The 17,567-nt window shown below is 67.7% G+C and overlaps 11 protein-coding genes and 2 pseudogenes across 13 annotated transcripts; 6 read left to right on the forward strand and 7 right to left on the reverse strand.

The window, feature by feature from the left end:
- Window positions 1-508: 508 nt before the first annotated feature.
- MSY001_3441 (uncharacterized protein) lies at window positions 509-2,417 on the reverse strand (the record flags this gene model as incomplete). The annotated part of the gene is made up of 2 exons (XM_018885344.1): window positions 509-2,320; window positions 2,352-2,417. 2 exons carry the CDS (start codon window positions 2,415-2,417, stop codon window positions 509-511), a joined length of 1,878 nt encoding a protein of 625 aa, XP_018741912.1.
- Window positions 2,418-2,541: 124 nt separating this feature from the next.
- On the forward strand, window positions 2,542-3,187 carry MSY001_3442 (uncharacterized protein; the record flags this gene model as incomplete). Its single annotated transcript, XM_018885345.1, has 2 exons — window positions 2,542-2,696; window positions 2,725-3,187. The coding sequence occupies 2 exons, from the start codon at window positions 2,542-2,544 to the stop codon at window positions 3,185-3,187; spliced, it is 618 nt and encodes a 205-aa protein (XP_018741913.1).
- A 17-nt stretch (window positions 3,188-3,204) lies between these two features.
- On the reverse strand, window positions 3,205-5,061 carry MSY001_3443 (uncharacterized protein; the record flags this gene model as incomplete). The annotated part of the gene is made up of 1 exon (XM_018885346.1): window positions 3,205-5,061. One exon carries the CDS (start codon window positions 5,059-5,061, stop codon window positions 3,205-3,207), a length of 1,857 nt encoding a protein of 618 aa, XP_018741914.1.
- A 164-nt stretch (window positions 5,062-5,225) lies between these two features.
- MSY001_3444 (uncharacterized protein) lies at window positions 5,226-6,641 on the forward strand (the record flags this gene model as incomplete). The annotated part of the gene is made up of 1 exon (XM_018885347.1): window positions 5,226-6,641. One exon carries the CDS (start codon window positions 5,226-5,228, stop codon window positions 6,639-6,641), a length of 1,416 nt encoding a protein of 471 aa, XP_018741915.1.
- Window positions 6,642-6,667: 26 nt separating this feature from the next.
- MSY001_3445 (uncharacterized protein) lies at window positions 6,668-7,718 on the reverse strand (the record flags this gene model as incomplete). Its single annotated transcript, XM_018885348.1, has 2 exons — window positions 6,668-6,949; window positions 7,035-7,718. 2 exons carry the CDS (start codon window positions 7,716-7,718, stop codon window positions 6,668-6,670), a joined length of 966 nt encoding a protein of 321 aa, XP_018741916.1.
- A 17-nt stretch (window positions 7,719-7,735) lies between these two features.
- MSY001_3446 (uncharacterized protein) lies at window positions 7,736-8,929 on the reverse strand (the record flags this gene model as incomplete). Its single annotated transcript, XM_018885349.1, has 2 exons — window positions 7,736-7,777; window positions 7,802-8,929. The coding sequence occupies 2 exons, from the start codon at window positions 8,927-8,929 to the stop codon at window positions 7,736-7,738; spliced, it is 1,170 nt and encodes a 389-aa protein (XP_018741917.1).
- A 111-nt stretch (window positions 8,930-9,040) lies between these two features.
- MSY001_3447 (uncharacterized protein) lies at window positions 9,041-9,507 on the forward strand (the record flags this gene model as incomplete). The annotated part of the gene is made up of 2 exons (XM_018885350.1): window positions 9,041-9,050; window positions 9,074-9,507. 2 exons carry the CDS (start codon window positions 9,041-9,043, stop codon window positions 9,505-9,507), a joined length of 444 nt encoding a protein of 147 aa, XP_018741918.1.
- A 210-nt stretch (window positions 9,508-9,717) lies between these two features.
- MSY001_3448 (uncharacterized protein) lies at window positions 9,718-10,551 on the reverse strand (the record flags this gene model as incomplete). Its single annotated transcript, XM_018885351.1, has 1 exon — window positions 9,718-10,551. The coding sequence occupies one exon, from the start codon at window positions 10,549-10,551 to the stop codon at window positions 9,718-9,720; it is 834 nt and encodes a 277-aa protein (XP_018741919.1).
- A 100-nt stretch (window positions 10,552-10,651) lies between these two features.
- MSY001_3449 (uncharacterized protein) lies at window positions 10,652-12,555 on the forward strand (the record flags this gene model as incomplete). The annotated part of the gene is made up of 2 exons (XM_018885352.1): window positions 10,652-12,363; window positions 12,390-12,555. The coding sequence occupies 2 exons, from the start codon at window positions 10,652-10,654 to the stop codon at window positions 12,553-12,555; spliced, it is 1,878 nt and encodes a 625-aa protein (XP_018741920.1).
- Window positions 12,556-14,333: 1,778 nt separating this feature from the next.
- Window positions 14,334-14,767, forward strand: MSY001_3450 (annotated as a pseudogene). The gene is given in 2 exon segments: window positions 14,334-14,341; window positions 14,347-14,767. Coding segments are annotated over 2 exon segments (429 nt in total).
- Window positions 14,768-14,794: 27 nt separating this feature from the next.
- On the reverse strand, window positions 14,795-15,917 carry MSY001_3451 (uncharacterized protein; the record flags this gene model as incomplete). Its single annotated transcript, XM_018885353.1, has 2 exons — window positions 14,795-14,808; window positions 14,837-15,917. 2 exons carry the CDS (start codon window positions 15,915-15,917, stop codon window positions 14,795-14,797), a joined length of 1,095 nt encoding a protein of 364 aa, XP_018741921.1.
- A 49-nt stretch (window positions 15,918-15,966) lies between these two features.
- MSY001_3452 (uncharacterized protein) lies at window positions 15,967-16,804 on the reverse strand (the record flags this gene model as incomplete). The annotated part of the gene is made up of 5 exons (XM_018885355.1): window positions 15,967-16,001; window positions 16,027-16,063; window positions 16,087-16,192; window positions 16,216-16,465; window positions 16,489-16,804. 5 exons carry the CDS (start codon window positions 16,802-16,804, stop codon window positions 15,967-15,969), a joined length of 744 nt encoding a protein of 247 aa, XP_018741922.1.
- A 71-nt stretch (window positions 16,805-16,875) lies between these two features.
- Window positions 16,876-17,529, forward strand: MSY001_3453 (annotated as a pseudogene). Its single transcript has 3 exons — window positions 16,876-17,099; window positions 17,149-17,357; window positions 17,381-17,529. Coding segments are annotated over exons 1-3 (582 nt in total).
- The last annotated feature ends 38 nt before the right edge of the window (window positions 17,530-17,567 follow it).

The raw sequence follows: 17,567 nt of genomic DNA on the forward strand, positions 1-17,567 counted from the left end.
CGGCGCCCGCGCGCACGGCCGCCGCTGCGCGGCGCCTGGCGGCCGAGTCGGCCGTGCAGCACGAGGCGCACATTCGCCGCGCGGCCGGGGCGTATGCGGCGGACGACGCCGTGCAGTGCGCTGCGGCGCGGCCGGCCGAAGAGGGTGTGCAGCCGCGCGCCTCGCTGGTCGAGGTGGATGCGCGGCACCCTCTGTATGCGTCGTGGCCCGGTGCGTCGCTCTCGCCGGCGGCGCCCCTCGACGCGCTGCGCGCGCAGCTGCGCGCGTGGCACGGTGCGTGCGCGCATGCTGCGCCGCGCGCTGGCGACGTGGCGCTCGTACAGCGCCTGCTCGACGTGTGCGTGCAGGCGCAGGCGCTCGACAAGGTGCAGGGCGTGCTTGGCTGGTGGCGTGCGCTCTGTGCGGACGCGCACCCTGCGTGGCGCGCGGCGTGGGCGCGTGTGCACGCGCATGTGCAGGCGCACATGTCGGCGCAGTACGGCGCGACGCTGGCAGGGTGACTAGGTAGCTACGTCTGGAGGAGCGATGCAAATGCGGACTCGCGCTCGATCAGGTCGAGCGCCTGGTCGACCTCGAGGCGCGTGCGCGCGGCCTGGAGCCAGTCGCTGGCCAGCACCTTGGCCCAGCCGCGCAGCTGGTTCAGCTCGCGCGTGGCTTGGTCGAGGTCGCGGCGCTCGAGGAGCCAGTTGGCGCGGGCGACGATGCTCGCGACGTCGTCGCCGGGCACGTTGCCCTGGCGCACGAACAGCAGGGGACTGAGCACCATGCTTGCCAGGTACGAAAGGACGCCGGCGCCCTGCTCCGGGAGCAGCGCGACGCTCGTGAGGCGCGGGGCGAGGCGCACGGCGAACCACTCGTGCAGTGTCGGGACGCTCTCGACGCCGTCGGCGGCCGCGCCCGTCTCGTCGATCGCGGTGAGCGCCGCCGAGATGACCTCGTTGTCCGTCGCCTGGCGCGTGGCCTTCACGGCGGCGAGCTCGTCGACAAAGGTGCGGCGCACGTACGCCGAGTCGCGCAGGACCGGCGCGTCAATGGCCTGGCGCAGCGTGCGCAGCGCGGCGCTCAGCGCGTGCAGGCTGATGTTGTGGTCGAGCGACTGCGCATTCTCGAGTGACAGGCGCTCGACGCGCTGGAGCTCGGACGCCATCTCGTCGAGGCGCGCCAGACGGCCAGCGCGCTCCTGCTCGACCTTGGCGCGGATCTCCTGCGACCACTTGCGCTGCAGCTCGATGCCGCGCGCGACGACCTCCTCCTTGAGGCGCTCGTCAATGAGCGCGCTCTGCGTGCGCAGCTCGCTCGCGAGGCGCGCCTTGAACTGCGACGCCTGCTCGTCCTGCAGCGCACTCACCTTCTTTGCCCAGTCGGCGTCGCGCTGGCCCAGCTCGCCCTGCGCGCGCTCCGCGGCCTTCTGCAGCTCGGCCTCAAACGCCTGCGCCTGCTTCTCGAGCTGCGCGTCGAGCTTCTCTGCGTCCGACTTCTTGATCTCGTCGAGGCGCGCGCTCAGCTGCGCGAGGTCCGCCTGCGCCGTCTCGAGCACGCTGCGTGCGAGTGCGCCCGCATGCGGCGCCTCACGCACCAGCGCCGTCAGCTCGTCGATCGTGCCGGCCAGCTGCGCGAGCACGGGCTCCGAGCTGTGCAGGCGCTGGACGGACTTGCTCAGCTGCGGCAGCACGGGCGCCTTCGGGTCGGCACGCAGGCGCCCGCCGTTGTCCTTCGGCGCGACGAGCTTGCGCTCGGGGTACGGCGCACCGTACGCCGGCGCCGGCACCACCGGCTTCGCGGGCTCCGCCGTCGGCACAGCGCCGCCGAGGTGCTCGCGCGCCTCGTCGGCGACGTGGCTCATGGGCTCGCGCGCGCCCTGGTACGCGTGGCTCGCAAAGTTCTGCGCCTTTTCCAGCAGCTGCGCCGACTCCTCGCCAGCCTTGCTCTTGAGCTCCTCGAGCTGGTCGTGCAGCTTCGTCTGCAGGGCAGCCGTGTGCTTCTCGACCTCCTCGCGCGTCGCCTGCACCTGCTCGCTCTCACGCACATAGTCCGTCAAACGGTGGAAGCCGCTGCGCACCTGCTTCGCGGCGGCGACCACCTGCTGTTCCACGTCCATCTTGCGCAGCTCCTCGGGCAGGTCCTTCAGCTCGTGCGTGGAAAAGTAGCGCAGCAGCGCCTCGCCACCGTACACATTCTTCTCAAAGAACTCGCGGTACGCCGGCACGCGCTGCGCGACCGCGTACGAGCCGCCGTAGAACACGGCCGCGCCCACCGTCGTGTACGCCAGCAGGCGCGGCAGCACCGCGCGGCGGCCAGCCGAGGTCGTCGTGGAGTAGCCCTGGCATCAGCTGCGCACATTCATTACGTACCCTCGATCGCGGCACAGATGGTGCCACCCTACGCATCGTCAGCATCGTGGCGGCAGCGCCAGTCATGGCAGTCGGACACCGGCGCACCCGCGCGTCCCAGAGCGGCCAGAGGCCGCGCCGGGCGGGCCCGTGGCTTATGTCATACCTTACCTAATCGGTCCCTGCCCCACGATCGTCGACTGGCACCACCATGTTCGACAGCGTGGACGACGTAGTGGCCGACTTTCGGCGCGGCAAGTTTGCGATCGTGCTGGACGACGAGGACCGCGAGAATGAGGGCGATCTCCTGATTGCCGCAAGCAAAGTGACGACGGAGCAGATGGCCTTCCTGATCCGCCACTCCAGGTACGTCGGCGCCACTGATGCACCGCAGCGGCTTTGTGTGCATCTCGCTTACCCCTGAACGCCTGCAAGAGCTGCAGCTGCCGATGATGGTGCCACAGAACGAGGAGAAGCACAAGACTGCGTATACCATCACCACGGACTACCGCCACGGCACGACGACGGGCATCTCCGCGCATGACCGCGCCCTGACGGCGCGCATGCTGGCGGACCCCGCGCTGGGGGCGACGGCGGCGGACTTCTCGCGCCCTGGCCATATGAACCCGCTGCGGTACACGCCGGGTGGCGTGCTTGCGCGCCCGGGGCACACGGAGGCCACGATCGATCTGTGCAAGCTTGCGGGGCTGCCGCCGGCCGGCCTGCTGTGTGAGCTGGTGGACGCGGACGATGCGAATGGCGGCATCGCGGCACGCGATGCATGCCTCAAGTTCGCCAAGGCGCATGGCCTGCGCGTCACGACGATCCAGGCCCTGCGCGCGCATCTCGCTCGATGAATGGATTCCTATGTACCTTAGTCTGACAGGCTGCGGAAGCACTCGGCCAAGTCGCTCGAGAGCGCGTCGAACTTGCCCTGGATGGCCTCCTCGCCGTCCTTGGGGTCCTCGAACTTCTGCTGCGTGAGGCGGTACAAAATGTCGGACGTGTGCTCGCGGATCTTGCTCCACGTCATCTCAGGGTTGTTGTTGATCGCCGCCTGGGCCTTCTCGTGGTAGTCGACCATGTTTTTCAGCATGCCCGTGGTCTTGTAAAAGGGACAGTAGCAGTCATACTCCGAGATACCGTTCTGCTGCAGGTAGTCGTCCTTGATGATGCGCGCGACTTCCAGCGTCACCTTGTCGTTCTCGCCCAGCGCGCTCTTACCGACCAGCTGCACAATCTCGGCCAGGTCCGTGTCCTTCTGCAGCAGCTCGCGCGCCGACGTGCGCAGCGACGCAAAGCCCGGCGCATGCTTCTCGTAGTACGACTCGAGGCCCTGCGTGTACTTCGAGTACGACACGTTCCAGTTCACCGACGGGAAGTGCTTGCGCTGCGCCAGCTTCTTGTCGAGACCCCAGAATGCACCCACAATACCGAGCGTCGCCGTGGTCACCGGGTCCGAAAAGTCACCACCCGGCGGGGACACCGCACCGACGATCGACACGGAGCCCGTGCGCTCCGGCGAGCCGAGCGCGGCCACCTTACCGGCGCGCTCGTAGAAGCTCGCCAGCTTGCCACCCAGGTAGGCAGGATAGCCCGAGTCCGCGGGCATCTCGGCCAGACGCCCACTGATCTCACGCAGCGCCTCGGCCCAGCGCGACGTCGAGTCAGCCATCATCGCGACGTGGTAGCCCTGGTCACGGAAGTACTCGGACAGCGTAATACCCGTGTAGATCGACGCCTCACGCGCCGCCACAGGCATATTCGACGTGTTCGCCACCAGCGTCGTGCGGCGCATGATCGGCTGCTCCTCGCCATCGCGCGTGAGCGTCAGCTCGGGGAATTCTTGGAGCACCTCGGCCATCTCGTTGCCACGCTCACCACAGCCGACATAGGTGATAATGTCCGAGTTCGAGTACTTCGACAGCGCCTGCGAAATCACCGTCTTACCACAGCCGAACGCGCCGGGAATCGCCGTCGTACCGCCCTGGATACACGGGAACAGCGAGTCGAGGATACGCTGGCCCGTGAGCAGCGGCGTGTCGGCCACAAGCTTCTCGGCCACCGGACGCGGCGCACGCACAGGCCACGCGTGCATCATCGTGAACGTGTGCTTCTCGCCGTTGAACTCGGTCTCGAGAATCACGTCGTCGACGGTATACATGCCCTTCTCAGCGATATGCGTGACCGTGCCGCGCGCACGAGGCGGAAGCATCATGTGGTGCTTCTTCAGCAGCGCGTTCTCGTACACGCTGCCGTAGATATCGCCGCCGCTGATGTGGTCACCGACCTTGACGTTCGCCGGCGTGAACTCCCACTCGTGCTCGCGGTCAAGCGCAGGCGTGTCAATACCGCGGGGAATATAGATGCTCTGGCTCTTCTTCTGGATCCCCTGCAGCGGGCGCTGGATACCATCGTAGATGTTCTCCATCAGACCGGGCCCCAGCTCGACGCTCAGCGGCTTGCCGGAGCGAAGCACCGGGTCACCGACACACACACCTGTCGTCTCCTCATACACCTGGATCGTGGCCTTGTCGGCATCGATACGGATAATCTCGCCGACCAGCTCGTGGTGGCCCACACGCACCAGCTCGTACATGCTTGCACCGATCATGTTTTCCGCGATTACGACGGGGCCCGAGACGCCAAACACGCTCCCGTACCGGCTCTCGCGGTCCTCGTCGCGGATCTTGCGGAGATCGCGCTTTGCATTGCTCATCGCGCCTGCCATCTTGCCCGGTGAACGGTCGCAGCCGAATCGCACGGGGCGTCCTGGCCGGGACCCGCCTCGCGAGACGCTGACTCAGCGCCCTCTCTATTTGCACATGTGCCCCCCGCCACGCCGGCAACGCGCGGCCCCCGCCGCTGTCTCGCGTCGCCACGGCCGTCGTAGCGATGCCGCCGAAGAGGGACTGGGAGAAATACTCCAAGCCGGACACCGATCCGGACAAGAAGCAGGATGAGATCGTCCCGCTCGACGAGGGCGATATCCAGCTGCTGCGCACGTACGGGCAGGGCCCGTACGCCACTGCGCTGAAGCGCATCGATGCGGAAATCAAGGACGTCGAAAAGCGCGTGAGCGAAAAGATGGGCGTCAAGGAGAGCGACACGGGTCTTGCGCCGCCGGACCTCTGGGATATTGCCGCGGACAAGCAGCGCATGAGCGAGGAGCAGCCGCTCCAGGTCGCCCGCTGCACCAAGATCATTCCCGCAGCCACCAGTGGCGACGGGGCGTCGGAGGGCGAGGCGGGCGGATCCAGCACCGGCGTCCAGGCGCTGGACAATGTGCTTGGGGCGCTCGGCGGCATGGGCAATCGCTCGGCGGACACCAAGGACAAGTACGTGATCAACATCAAGCAGATCGCCAAGTTTGTCGTGGGCCTCGGCGAGCGCATTGCGCCGACCGACGTCGAGGAGGGCATGCGCGTCGGCGTCGACCGCAACAAATACCAGATCCAGATCCCGCTGCCGCCCAAGATCGACCCGACTGTGACGATGATGCAGGTCGAGGAGAAGCCTGACGTCACGTACGGCGACATCGGCGGTGTGAAGGACCAGATTGAAAAGCTGCGCGAGGTCGTCGAGACGCCACTGCTCGAGCCGGAGCGCTTCGTGAAGCTGGGCATCGACCCGCCCAAGGGCGTGCTGCTGTTTGGGCCACCCGGCACGGGCAAGACGCTGTGTGCGCGGGCGGTCGCCAACCGCACTGACGCGACGTTCATTCGTGTTATCGGCTCGGAGCTCGTGCAGAAGTACGTCGGCGAGGGCGCGCGTATGGTGCGCGAGCTGTTCGAGCTCGCGCGCACCAAGAAGGCGTGCATCATCTTCTTCGACGAAGTCGACGCGATCGGTGGAATGCGCTTTGACGACGGCGCCGGCGGCGACAACGAGGTGCAGCGTACGATGCTGGAGCTCATCAACCAGCTGGACGGCTTCGATGCGCGCGGCAACATCAAGGTGCTCATGGCTACGAACCGGCCCGACACGCTCGACCCGGCGCTGCTGCGTCCCGGGCGTCTCGACCGCCGCGTCGAGTTTGGCCTGCCGGACCAGGAGGGCCGCGCCCACATCCTGCGCATCCACGCGCGCTCCATGTCTGTCGAGCGCAATATCCGCTTTGATCTCATTGCGCGCCTGTGCCCCAACACGACCGGTGCCGAGCTGCGCAGCGTCGCGACGGAGGCGGGCATGTTTGCGATCCGCGCGCACCGCAAGGTCGCGACCGAGAAAGACTTTCTGCAGGCCGTCGAGAAGGTCGTGCGCCAAGGCAGCAAGTTCTCGAGCACGTCGCTCTATGCACAGTACAACTAGGTAGGCCATACCCTTCCCTACCGCTCCTACCCGTGCTCGTCCTCGCTCGGCCCAGGACACGAGCGCTGCAGCTCGGACTCCGAGGCGTATTGGTGTCCGCAGTATACGCAATAGTAGTAGGCCTCGCGCAGATACGCCACGGTGAGCGCCAGGCGCGCCGCGAGAGGGAGCGCCCCGAACCGCTCCGCATCCACGCGACGCTCGCGGGGCGCCGGCGCCGCGCGCGGCGGTCCCTCGTCCCGGAGCGCGTACAGCCATAGCGCCTCGGCATCGTCGTGGCCGCGCTCGTTCTCGCCGGCCAGCACACTCTCGTCGTGCAGTGGGTGCGCCGCCGGCAAGCTCGTCGGGTCCAGCCACAGGGGACTGTACTGCCCGTAAGTCGTCGGTACGCACCTCCCAGCCATGCGCCTCGTCGCATTCCCGGCACGCCTTGCGTGCTGCCCGCAGCAGTCCTTCGTTGTGCCGCCGCTGCGCCGCCTCGGCCTGCCGCTGGCGGAACGCTGCGACGTCCGACGCGGGGCTCGCGCTCCGCGGCGCCTCGGCCGCCCGCGCAATGCGCCGCGAGAGATCGGCGTGCCCAATCCCGAGCTTCTTGCGGCGCCCGTCCGCACTGAGCCACCGCTGGTCGGGCGCGAGCGGCGCGTCCAGCGCTTCCGGCGCGCCTAGAGCCTGCCCAGGCACGTACCCCATCGCCTTCATCATGCGCAGCGCCGCCTCCGTGCCGGCCCCCAGCGGCTGCGCACGGTCCGCGCGATCGGCCGCCTCGGCGAGCCGATCCGTCGCTAGGCCCTCGCTCCGCGCGGCCCACTCGCCTGCGAGTGGGCGCCCCGCCTTGGCGCTGCGCCGCAGCTCGGCGTCCTGCATCTCGGCGCGCTGCCGCTCGGCCTCCTCGCGCTGCTGCTGCGCGCGCCGCTCCGAGTACGTCTGCAGGCGCGGCGCATCGCGGCGCTCAAGCATCGCAAGCATGGCGTCCGACATGTAGTCCTCCTCGTCCGACTCGTGCTGCGCCGCGGCAGCGCCACTCGCCTCGTCGGCCAGGCTCGCCTGGAACGCCTCCGCGAGCGATCGCTTCTTCATCGTGTGGAGTGGACCTTCTACATACGCTGCACTACCACGGCCGATGCGCCGCCGCCGCCCTGAGGTCAGTCGATGATACGTACGTTGCAAATGCCCGCGACGCCGATTTGCCCAGCGCGGAGCGCGTGCACAAGGGTCACGACGATGCGCGCGCCAGAGCTGCCGATCGGGTGGCCGAGCGAGACACCGCCGCCCAGCGTGTTCACCTTGGCGAGGTCAATGCCGAGGATCCGCGCGTTCGCGAGGGGCACGACGGCAAATGCCTCGTTGATTTCAAAGAGCGCCACATCGTCCAGCGCGACGTTCGCGCGCGCCAGCGCCTTGGGGATGGCGAGCGCGGGCGCCGTCGGAAAGTCCTCCGGCGCCGCTGCAGCGTCGGCCGTGCCCAGCACGCGCGCGAGCGGCTTCCAGCCGCGCTTCTGCACCTCGGCGCCGCTCGCGAGGACGAGCGCGCTGGCGCCATCATTCAGCGAGCTTGCATTGGCCGCTGTCACCGTGCCCTCCTTGCCAAAGGCCGGGCGCAGCGACCGCATTTTTTCAGGCTGGAAGCGGTGGTGTTCCTCGTCCTCGCGGACGACCGTGTCCCCCTTCTTGCCATGGATGGTGACTGGCACCACCTCCTGGTCAAACGCGTGTGCCTCCCAGGCGGCGATAGCGCGCTCGTACGAGGTAACCGCGAAGTCGTCCTGGTCCGTGCGCGAGAAGCCGTGCTTCTGCGCCGTCTCGTCCGCACACTCGCCCATGTGCCGGCCGCTCAGTCCGTCCGAGAGGCCGTCGCGCAGCACGCCGTCCTGGGCCGAAACGTCGCCATATACGAGGCTGCCGCGCCGCATGTAATACGGGGCCTGGCTCATGCTTTCCATGCCGCCGACCAGCACGACGCGGCTCTCGCCCAGGCGGATGCTCTGCGCACCCAGAGCGAGCGCCTTGGCGCCCGACGCACATACTTTGTTCACGGTCGTGGCCTCCGTCGATGCAGGGCACCCCGCGCGCAGCACGACCTGGCGCGCGGGCGCCTGTCCCAGGCCCGCCTGCAGCACACAGCCCAGATACGCCTCGTCAATGTCCTCCGGGGCCACCTGCGCGCGGTCGATCGCCGCCTGTGCAGCTACCGTGCCTAGGTCGACGGCCGTCTGCGTCTTGAGCGCGCCCTGGAATGCACCGACCGGCGTGCGCACTGCCGATACAATGTAGACCTCCTCCGCTGTCATCGTTGGTCAGAGTGGTACGATTCTCGTGCCGCGCGCGCACGGTCAAGGCCATCACGTGCGGGGCACTTTCGCCGCCCGATCGCTGCGCTGGGGCCTCACTCCAGGACTGCGATGGCTGTGGGTGCGTAGGCTGTGCTGACCCAGTACCGCGGAACTTTCGGCTTCTGGAGGAGCTTGAAAAAGGCGAGAAGGGCTTTGGCAATGGAACCTGCTCGTACGGCCTCGCCGATGCGGAGGACATTAGTAGGTGCTTTTCGCTCACGGCAGCCATGTCGACCTGGAATGCGACCATCCTAGGCCCGGCGAACTCGACGTACGAGAACCGTATCTACTCGCTCAAGATTGTTTGTGGCGACAAGTACCCCCAGAGCCCGCCGCAGATCCACTTTCTCACGCAGATCCATTTGCCGTGCGTGAATGCCCAGACGGGGCAGGTGACGCCGCAGGCGTTTCCGCCGCTCGCGTCGTGGCGCAGCGACTATACGATGGAGAGCCTCCTGGTCGAGCTGCGCCGGATGATGGCGGCGCCGGCAAATCGCAAGCTGCCGCAGCCGGACGAGGGTGCCATGTACGCCTGAGTGTCCTATAACCCTATGTACGGCTCTGCCGCGCCCGTGTGAGATACTGCACCAGGGCCTGGGCGTGGAGCGGCTCGTCCCTGCTCGCGCACAGCGCGCACGCCTGCTCCAGCGCGGCGTCAGTGACGGGCCATCCCTGGTGCGCGAAAACCGCGAGCACCTGGCATACCAACGAGATAGACTGGCGCGTAGCCGCAGGAATGGCCTATGTCAGCACCAGATACGTACCTCGTTCACGTCGCTGTACACGCCATCTGTCTCCATCGCCTCGTCCCTGTCGGCGCCCTCGCCCTCGGCCTTCGCCATGTCAAAGGGCACATGCTTCGACACCCAGATCCAGCCGTTGAGGCCGAGCACCAAGTCGACGCCGCGCTCGGGCAGCTGCATGAGCGAGAGAAAGTGGCTCTTGTGGCGCCGCACGAGGACGGGCGGGACGACCGCCAGTGCGCCATTGCGCAGCTTTCCGTACCGCAGCGAGCGCGTGTGCAGGCCGACGCTCCCGTCCTGGAAGAGCGACTGGACCTCGGCCACCACCAGGTCGCCCTCCTGGAAAAAGTGGCGCATCTGCAGCTCGTCCGACTCGAGCTTCTTGCGCTGCACACCACCTGGCAGGTTGATCGACGAGAGCTGCAGTGACGCATCCGTCTTCGCACCAATGTCGACTTTCCAGCGGCGCGACTGCACGTCCGTGATGCGCCCAATCACCAGGTCACCTACCTCGGGGCGGTAGCGCGTGCGGACAGGGCGCACCGACACAAGCTTGTTGACTTTTTCGATCGTGCCGCTGAGCGACGAGACAATCTCGGCCTGCGACGCATCCAGGTAGCAGCCGTGGCCCCGCATGTACTTGAGGCTCGTTGCCACGCCCTGGCCGGGCATGGCCAGCAGCCCCGTGTCCTGCTCGCCCTCTTCGTCCATGGCGTCGTCCGCGACGCCCATTATATCAAAGTTGCGTGTCTCAGACCCCGACGCATGCGTATAGGCCGACACGGCGCCGCCCCTCTGCGCACGCACGAGGCGGAAAGGTGTCTCCGCCAGGGCCATGGTGACAAGAGCCGCGGTGGCGCCGGTGGAGGCTCTTCACGATTATGTCAGCACGTGGCGGGCGCGGCGCCGACGACGACGCCGTTTTTCTCGTGCGAGCATGGCGGACGAGGAGCGCGTGTCGAAGCGGAAGCGCTCCGACTCGCCAGAGGATGCGTCCCGCACGGCAGCCGAGAAAGGCGAGGCGCTGCGGGCGGCGCTGGCCAAACTGTCGGAGACGCGGGCGGGTGGCGCATACGTGCCGCCCGCGCGTCTCAAGGCGCTCATGGCCGAGGTGGCCCGCGCCGACGCAGGCAGCGTCGAATACCAGCGCATGAGCTGGGAGGCACTGCGAAAGAGCATCACGGGTCTCGTGAACAAGGTGGCCGCCGACAATATCAAACACATTGTGCCGGAGCTCTTTGCAGGCGCGAATTTGATCCGCGGGCGCGGCCTGTTCTGCCGCTCGATCATGCATGCGCAGGAGCTGTCGCTGCCGTTCACGCCTGTATTTGCTGCACTCGCGGCGATCGTCAACACCAAGCTGCCATTCGTGGGCGAACTGCTGGTCATTCGTCTCGTGTCGCAATTCCGGCGTGCGTTCCGGCGCAACGACAAGACCAAGTGCCATGCCACGCTGCTCTTCCTCGCGCACCTCGTGAACCAGCGTGTGGCGCATGAGCTTCTTGCGCTTGAGATCCTCGTCCTGCTCCTGGAGAATCCGACGGACGACAGTGTCGAGCTCGCCGTGGCGTTTATGCGCGAGGTCGGTGCGTTCCTCACGGACGAGGCACCGAAGGCGTGCCACAGCGTATTTGACCGGTTCCGCTCCGTGCTGTACGAGGGCCAAATTAGCGTGCGCGTGCAGTACATGGTCGAGGTGCTCGCACAGACGCGCAAGGACAAGTTCCAGGACCACCCGCCGATCCCCGAGGCGCTGGACCTCGTGGAAGAGGAGGACCAGATCACGCACCAGGTGAGCTTGGACGACCATCTGCCGCTGGAGGAGGGCCTGAATGTGTTTAAGCCTGACCCTGACTTTGAGGAGAACGAAGAAAAGTACCGGCAGATCCAGGCGGAGATCCTGGGCGAGGGCAGCGACGAAGAGGAGGAGGACGAAGAGGAGGAAGAGGCGGGCAGCGAAGCGGACGATGCGCCGACGGCGCTCGAGATCCAGGACCGCACCGAGACGAATTTGGTGAATTTGCGTCGGACGATCTACCTGGTCATTATGTCGTCGCTGGACTTTGAGGAGTGTGTGCACAAGCTGCTCAAGCTCAAGGTGCCGGAAGATCAGGAGATGGAGCTCTGCAACATGGTGGTCGAGTGCTGCTCGCAGGAGCGCACGTACTCCAAGTTCTATGGACACATTGGCGAGCGACTGTGCAAGCTGCATCGGCGGTGGAGTGCGCTCTATGAGCAGAGCTTCCGCAGGTACTACGACACGATCCACCGATACGAGACAAACAGGCTGCGCAACATTGCGCGCTTCTTTGGTGCGCTGCTTGCGACCGACAGCATTAGCTGGGCGAGTTTTGATGTTGTGTACATGAACGAAGACGACACGACGTCTTCCTCGCGTATTTTTATCAAGATCCTCATGAATGAAATGCAGTCGCTACTGGGCCTTCCTGCACTGGCTGCGCGTTTCCGCGAGCCGTCGATGCAGGGGTACTTTGAGCACATGTTCCCCCTGGACCACCCGCGCAACACGCGGTTCTCCATCAACTTTTTCACGAGTATTGGCTTGGGTCTCGTCACCGAGCCGATGCGTGAGTACTTGCAGCATGCGACGCAGGTCATGCGCGAGCGCCGTGAGGCTGAGGAGCGCCGGTCTGTCTCGTCCATGTCTGATTCAGACGATTCGCGGAGTCCTCGGGGTCGCTCGTATTCGCGATCGTACTCTCGGAGCCCTCGGGGCAGGTCGTACTCGAGGTCCTATTCCCGAAGTCCTCGAGGCAGGTCGTACTCGAGATCGTACTCTCGGAGCCCTCGAGGCAGGTCGTACTCGCGGTCATACTCTAGGAGCCCTCGTGGTCGCTCCTATTCTCGCTCGTATTCGCGGAGCCCTCGAGGCCGCTCGTACTCGAGGTCGTACTCTCGGAGCCCTCGAGGCAGGTCGTACTCGCGATCATACTCTCGGAGCCCTCGAGGCCGCTCGTACTCGAGGTCGTATTCGCGGAGCCCTCGAGGCAGGTCGTATTCTCGGTCGTACTCTCGGAGCCCTCGAGGCAGGTCGTACTCGCGATCATACTCTCGGAGCCCTCGAGGCAGGTCGTACTCGCGATCATACTCTCGGAGCCCTCGTGGTCGCTCCTATTCTCGCTCGAATTCGCAGAGTCCTCGGGGCCGCTCGCACTCACGGTCGCCTAGTCCAGTGCGCATTATGCCCTCGCGCCCACTCACGTCGCGGTGGACGGCTGCTGAGCCATCACGTGGCGCACCGCCGGGGCCGCCGCCGCCGCGGCCTCCACAGCTTCGATAGCCTTGACGGCATGTCGCGCCGCACGAACCTGCGTGGTCCGACGTCCGCGCTGACCGAGTTTCTGGCGGTAGGTTCGCAGTGCTAATCATAGTCGCAAGGGATCCGTGCGAGCGAGATTAATGCCCAAGGCCGGCAGTTGCGCGCGTCCATGGCGCACGACCACCCGCGAGAGGCGGCCGCGACCCGCGCACGCCCGCGCATTGCGCCAGGCGCGTCACTCGAGTTTGACGAGGACGAGGACGCGCCTGTACCGCCCCTGCCAAAGCGCGCACGCGCACAGACGCCCCCTGGCGGAGACTCGGTGCGCACGCTGGTCGTGCGTCCCGGGCAGCCCGTCGAGTGTGCGCGATGTGAAAAGCCCTTTTCCATGACCCGCTACACGTACGTGCTGCCTACTCACACAGACGCATCGAGCCGGGCGTGGGGCCCCTGTGCTCGCAGTGCAACCGGCACGTGCCGCGCACGCAGGTGCAGGCGCCGCGCCGCGCGCGCGCGGCGCCCACGCGCTCAGGCCCCTCGGTCGGGGCGGTCATCGACGCTGCGGCCGAGCTGCCGAGCCTGCAAGCGATCTGCATTCATGTGCGTGCCGCCCACTGACCCAGGTCGCTGCGTCGCACATTGAGCGGGCCCAGGCGCTCCGCCCCCTCAGCGAGCGAAGTCGGCGGGGCCTCAGCCGCGTACGTTGCGTGCGCTTACCGCAGGTCATCTGCAAGAACCGGCAGCTCACGCCACAGACGCTGCCGCTGTTTGTTGGTGCACACGTCACGCAGCTGCGGCTGTACGACTGTAGTGGTACGTGTCTGTGCTCACACAGCACTGCCCCGCTCGTCCTACGAAACCCTCGTGCGCCTCACGCCGAACGCCACGTGCGTGCAGCTGCAGTACTGCGGCCAGCTCGACGATACCGCCTTCCGCACATTCGAGCACTGGCACGCGCTCACCGAGCTCGATCTGTACGGGCCGTTTCTCGTGCGCAAAGAGGCATGGCTCGCGTTCCTCCGCGCGCGCGGCGCCTCCCTCACCGTGCTGCGCGTGCGCGAGACGCCGCGCTTTGACTTCGACTGCATCGAGGCGCTCGTGGCGCATGCGCCGCTGCTGCGCGAGCTCGGCCTCGCACAGATGGGCGCCCTCGACGACCGCGGCGTCCGTGCGCTGGCGGGCCTCTCGGCGCTGCACACGCTCGACGTCTCGCAGCCGGGCGTCTCGCAGCCGGGCGTGCCGCCCGCCTCGCTCACGGATGCGGGGCTCGTGCCGCTCCTCGAGGCGCTGGGCGCACAGCTGCGTGTCTTGAACCTCTCGCTGAACGACGCGCTAACCGATGCCACGGTCAGGTGCCTCGCGCCGTGCACAACACACCTCGTGGCCGACGGCCTCACGCAGGTCTCCGACGACGCGTGGGTGCGCGCCGCACGCACGCTGCATGCCCTCGAGCATGTGTCGCTGGTGCGCTGTGGCGTGGGCGACGCCGTCGTGTGTGCGCTCGCGGCACATGCGCCGCGCCTTCGCCTCCTGCGCGTCAACAGCAACGACGCGCTCACACCGGCCGCCTTCGAGACGCTGGCGGACGCGGCGCCCCCCCTCGAGGAGCTGGATATCGGCTTTGTGCGCTGCATTGACGATGCTCTGCTCCTACGCCTCGTCGAGGCGATGCCGACGCTCCGTCGCGTGTACCTGTTCGGGTGCCCCAACGTCGTGCGGGGCGTGAGCGCTACCCACCCGCATGTGACGGTGGTGGGGCGCGAGCGGCGGTAGACACTTGGCCGCACCAGGCCTCGCGTGTCACAGGCGCGACGCTGCCGGCCTCGAAGTGCGCGGCCAGACTGGCGCCCGTCCATGCGAGCACCTGGCTCGGCACGAACGACGTGCGCCCGCCAAGCACGCGCACGGCGTCGGGGGCCACGCCGAGCGCCTGCGCCACATCCGCCTCGAGACGCGCGGCAAGGCCTGGGAGCATGGCTGTGCCGCCCGCGAGCAGCACGGACGCTTGCATCTCGCGCCGCAGATCGCGCGGAAGCGACCGCACACACTGCGCGATACACTCGCTGACGCTCTGCTCGTCCTCATCGCCCGGCTCAAGGAGGAGCTCCGCGGCGCGCTCGCGCAGCCAGCCAGGCACCTGGATCCCTCGGTAGTGTGCATCGCCTGTGCTCGTAGGTAGTGCCGCATAGGCCCGCGCAAATGCGTCAGGGTCCACGGGCCACGCAGCGCCGGCGCCGGGGGCCGCACACGGCGCACCGACGAGGAGGAGCTGCGTCTGGATAGCCACGACGGCGTCGCTGTACTCGGCCGCCCCATCGCGGCGCGGCGCATGCGCGCGCAGGAGCACCTCGAGGCCCTGCGCCAGCCGGCGGCCGGCGCGCGGCGTCGTGGCCACGAGCGAGGTCATCGGCCGCCCGTCGTAGACGGGCATCGCACACGCCTCGAGGTGCCCGATGTCCACGACGAGCGCACTCGTGCGCCCAGCCGCTAGCGTGCAGAGCACATGGGTATCGACAAACGACACGCTCGGCGCGTGCATCGTGCGCAGGAGCACCTCGCACCACGCGTGCCGCAGCGCCTCGAGGCCGAGGGGGCTGTGCGCCACGAGCACGGGGTGGGCCTGGCCCTCGCACAGCAGGTGCTCCTGGTACACGGTCCGCACGATGCGCGCGAGGTGGCGCACGAGGATCGCGTGCCGCTCGCGCGCGGGGCGCGCGTCGGCGCGCTGCCAGTCGAGGTCCCACAGCGCGTCCGCCGCGGCCGGGCGCTGCACGAGCGCGCACGCGTCAAAGAGGGCCTGCGGCGCAGCCTCGCCACCCAAGCCCGCGCGGCACACGCGGCTGCCCAAGTCGATCACGACCCACTCGTCCGCGCGCAGCAGCGGCGCGCGCAGCGCGCGCGCAGCCGGCCGGGGTCGCATCATGGCCGGACGAGTCCTCCACAGCGTCGGTCTATGTCGATTACAAACTGCGTCAGCGGACGGCCACGTACGCGGTGCCACGCTCCACTGGGGGTGAGTGACGGGTACGTACGGTTCTCGCGGAGCTCCTTGGTATGCTCGCCGAAGTACTGTGTCAGTAGGCAGGACATACGCGTTGGATCTTGCGGTTGAAGCGCTTGTTGCGCTGGTTGATATAGGTGCCCTCGACATCCAAGTCGTCCTCGCGGCGCCGGCTGCGGCGATGGATCTGGTCGTGTCTGTGTGAGCGTCGGAGGCGTACTCGTAGTTGAGGTGCGTCACGAGGCGGTCCACCGCGTCCTCGTCTGGCGCATGGGTCCCGTACGACGCGACGGCCGGCGCCACCGCCGCCTCGCTCGCGCGCACGAGCTGGCGGTCGCGCGGGGGCTCGCGGCTGGGCCGCGCCGCCTCTGTGTTAGCCTCGGCCTGCTTCTGCTCGGCGTACGCCGCGCGGTCCGGCTTGAGCTGCCGGATCTGCCGCTGGTACGAGCGCTCGGCCAGATCCTGAAAGTCTGGGTGAGCCGCGCGCACGTACCGATCATGCCCTTATCGCGACTACGCTCCTTCTCCTCGAGCTTCTTTTCCCATGCCTCGTTCTCCTCAATCGTATAGTGCATCGCGCGGTGGCGCTCGACATCCTCGCCCCGCTCGCGCATGTCGCGCTCGTCGAGCAGGCGCTCCGCCTTGGCCAACTTGTGCGCGTGCGCCGGGGACCGCTTCTGCGCGGCCTCGCGCTGCCGCGCCTGCTCATCCACTACGTCGCTGCGGTTCGCACGGCTCGAGTCGCGCAGCTGCGCCTGCAGCGCCTGCCATCGAGCACGCCGCGCCGCGTGGCTCGCGGCGTTGGGCATGGCGGACGGTCGGGTGGAGGAACGCACGTGGGAGTGGCTCAGCGCGCGACGAGCGCCGCGCCGCTGACACCATGGGTGCGAGGCCTCGAGGCGGCGGCCCGCCGCCGTCGCGCCGCAAGGCACGCAAGCCACGGCGCAAGATTGTCGTGCGTGATTTGCCGCCGCACCTCCCTGCAGGCGTCTTTTGGTCGACCGTGAGTCCGTGGGTGCGCATCGCGGCAGGCACCCCCAGCGCCGACGGCGCACAGCCCGTGCGCGCCGCCGCGGACCAGCCAGCGACCGTGGCGTATGCGGAGTTTCTCCCCGGGAAGCGCAGCGAGCGGTACGTTGCGCGACTGACCCAGACCCACCGAGCACGATACGCCCTCGACCGCCTTCCTCCAGTTCCGCCAGACCGACCAGATGCTCGCGTTTGCCAAGGCGTTCCAGGGGCACCGGTTCCAGGATGCGCAGGGCCACGAGTATGTCGCCCTCGTCGACTATGCGCTCGTGCAGCAGGTGCCGACCGCACGGCCCCCCCGCGCCGACCCGCTCGCCGGCACCATCGAGCAGAGTACGTGCCGCCTACTTACGCAGCGCCCGAGTTCCAGGCCTTTGTCGCGTCGCTCGAGGCGCCTCCCGCGCAGAGCACGCCGGCTGCCGAGCCCGAACCGCAGAGCACACATCTGGTCGACTACCTGCGCGCGCAGGACGAGCAGGCGCGCGCGCGCAAGGCGAAAAAGGCGTCGAAGCGCGCCGAGAAGAAGCACGCGGACGACGCGAA

Source organism: Malassezia sympodialis, genomic scaffold (genome assembly GCF_000349305.1).
Source record: "Malassezia sympodialis ATCC 42132 genomic scaffold, msy_sf_29, whole genome shotgun sequence".
Classification (NCBI taxonomy): Eukaryota; Fungi; Basidiomycota; class Malasseziomycetes; order Malasseziales; family Malasseziaceae; genus Malassezia; species Malassezia sympodialis.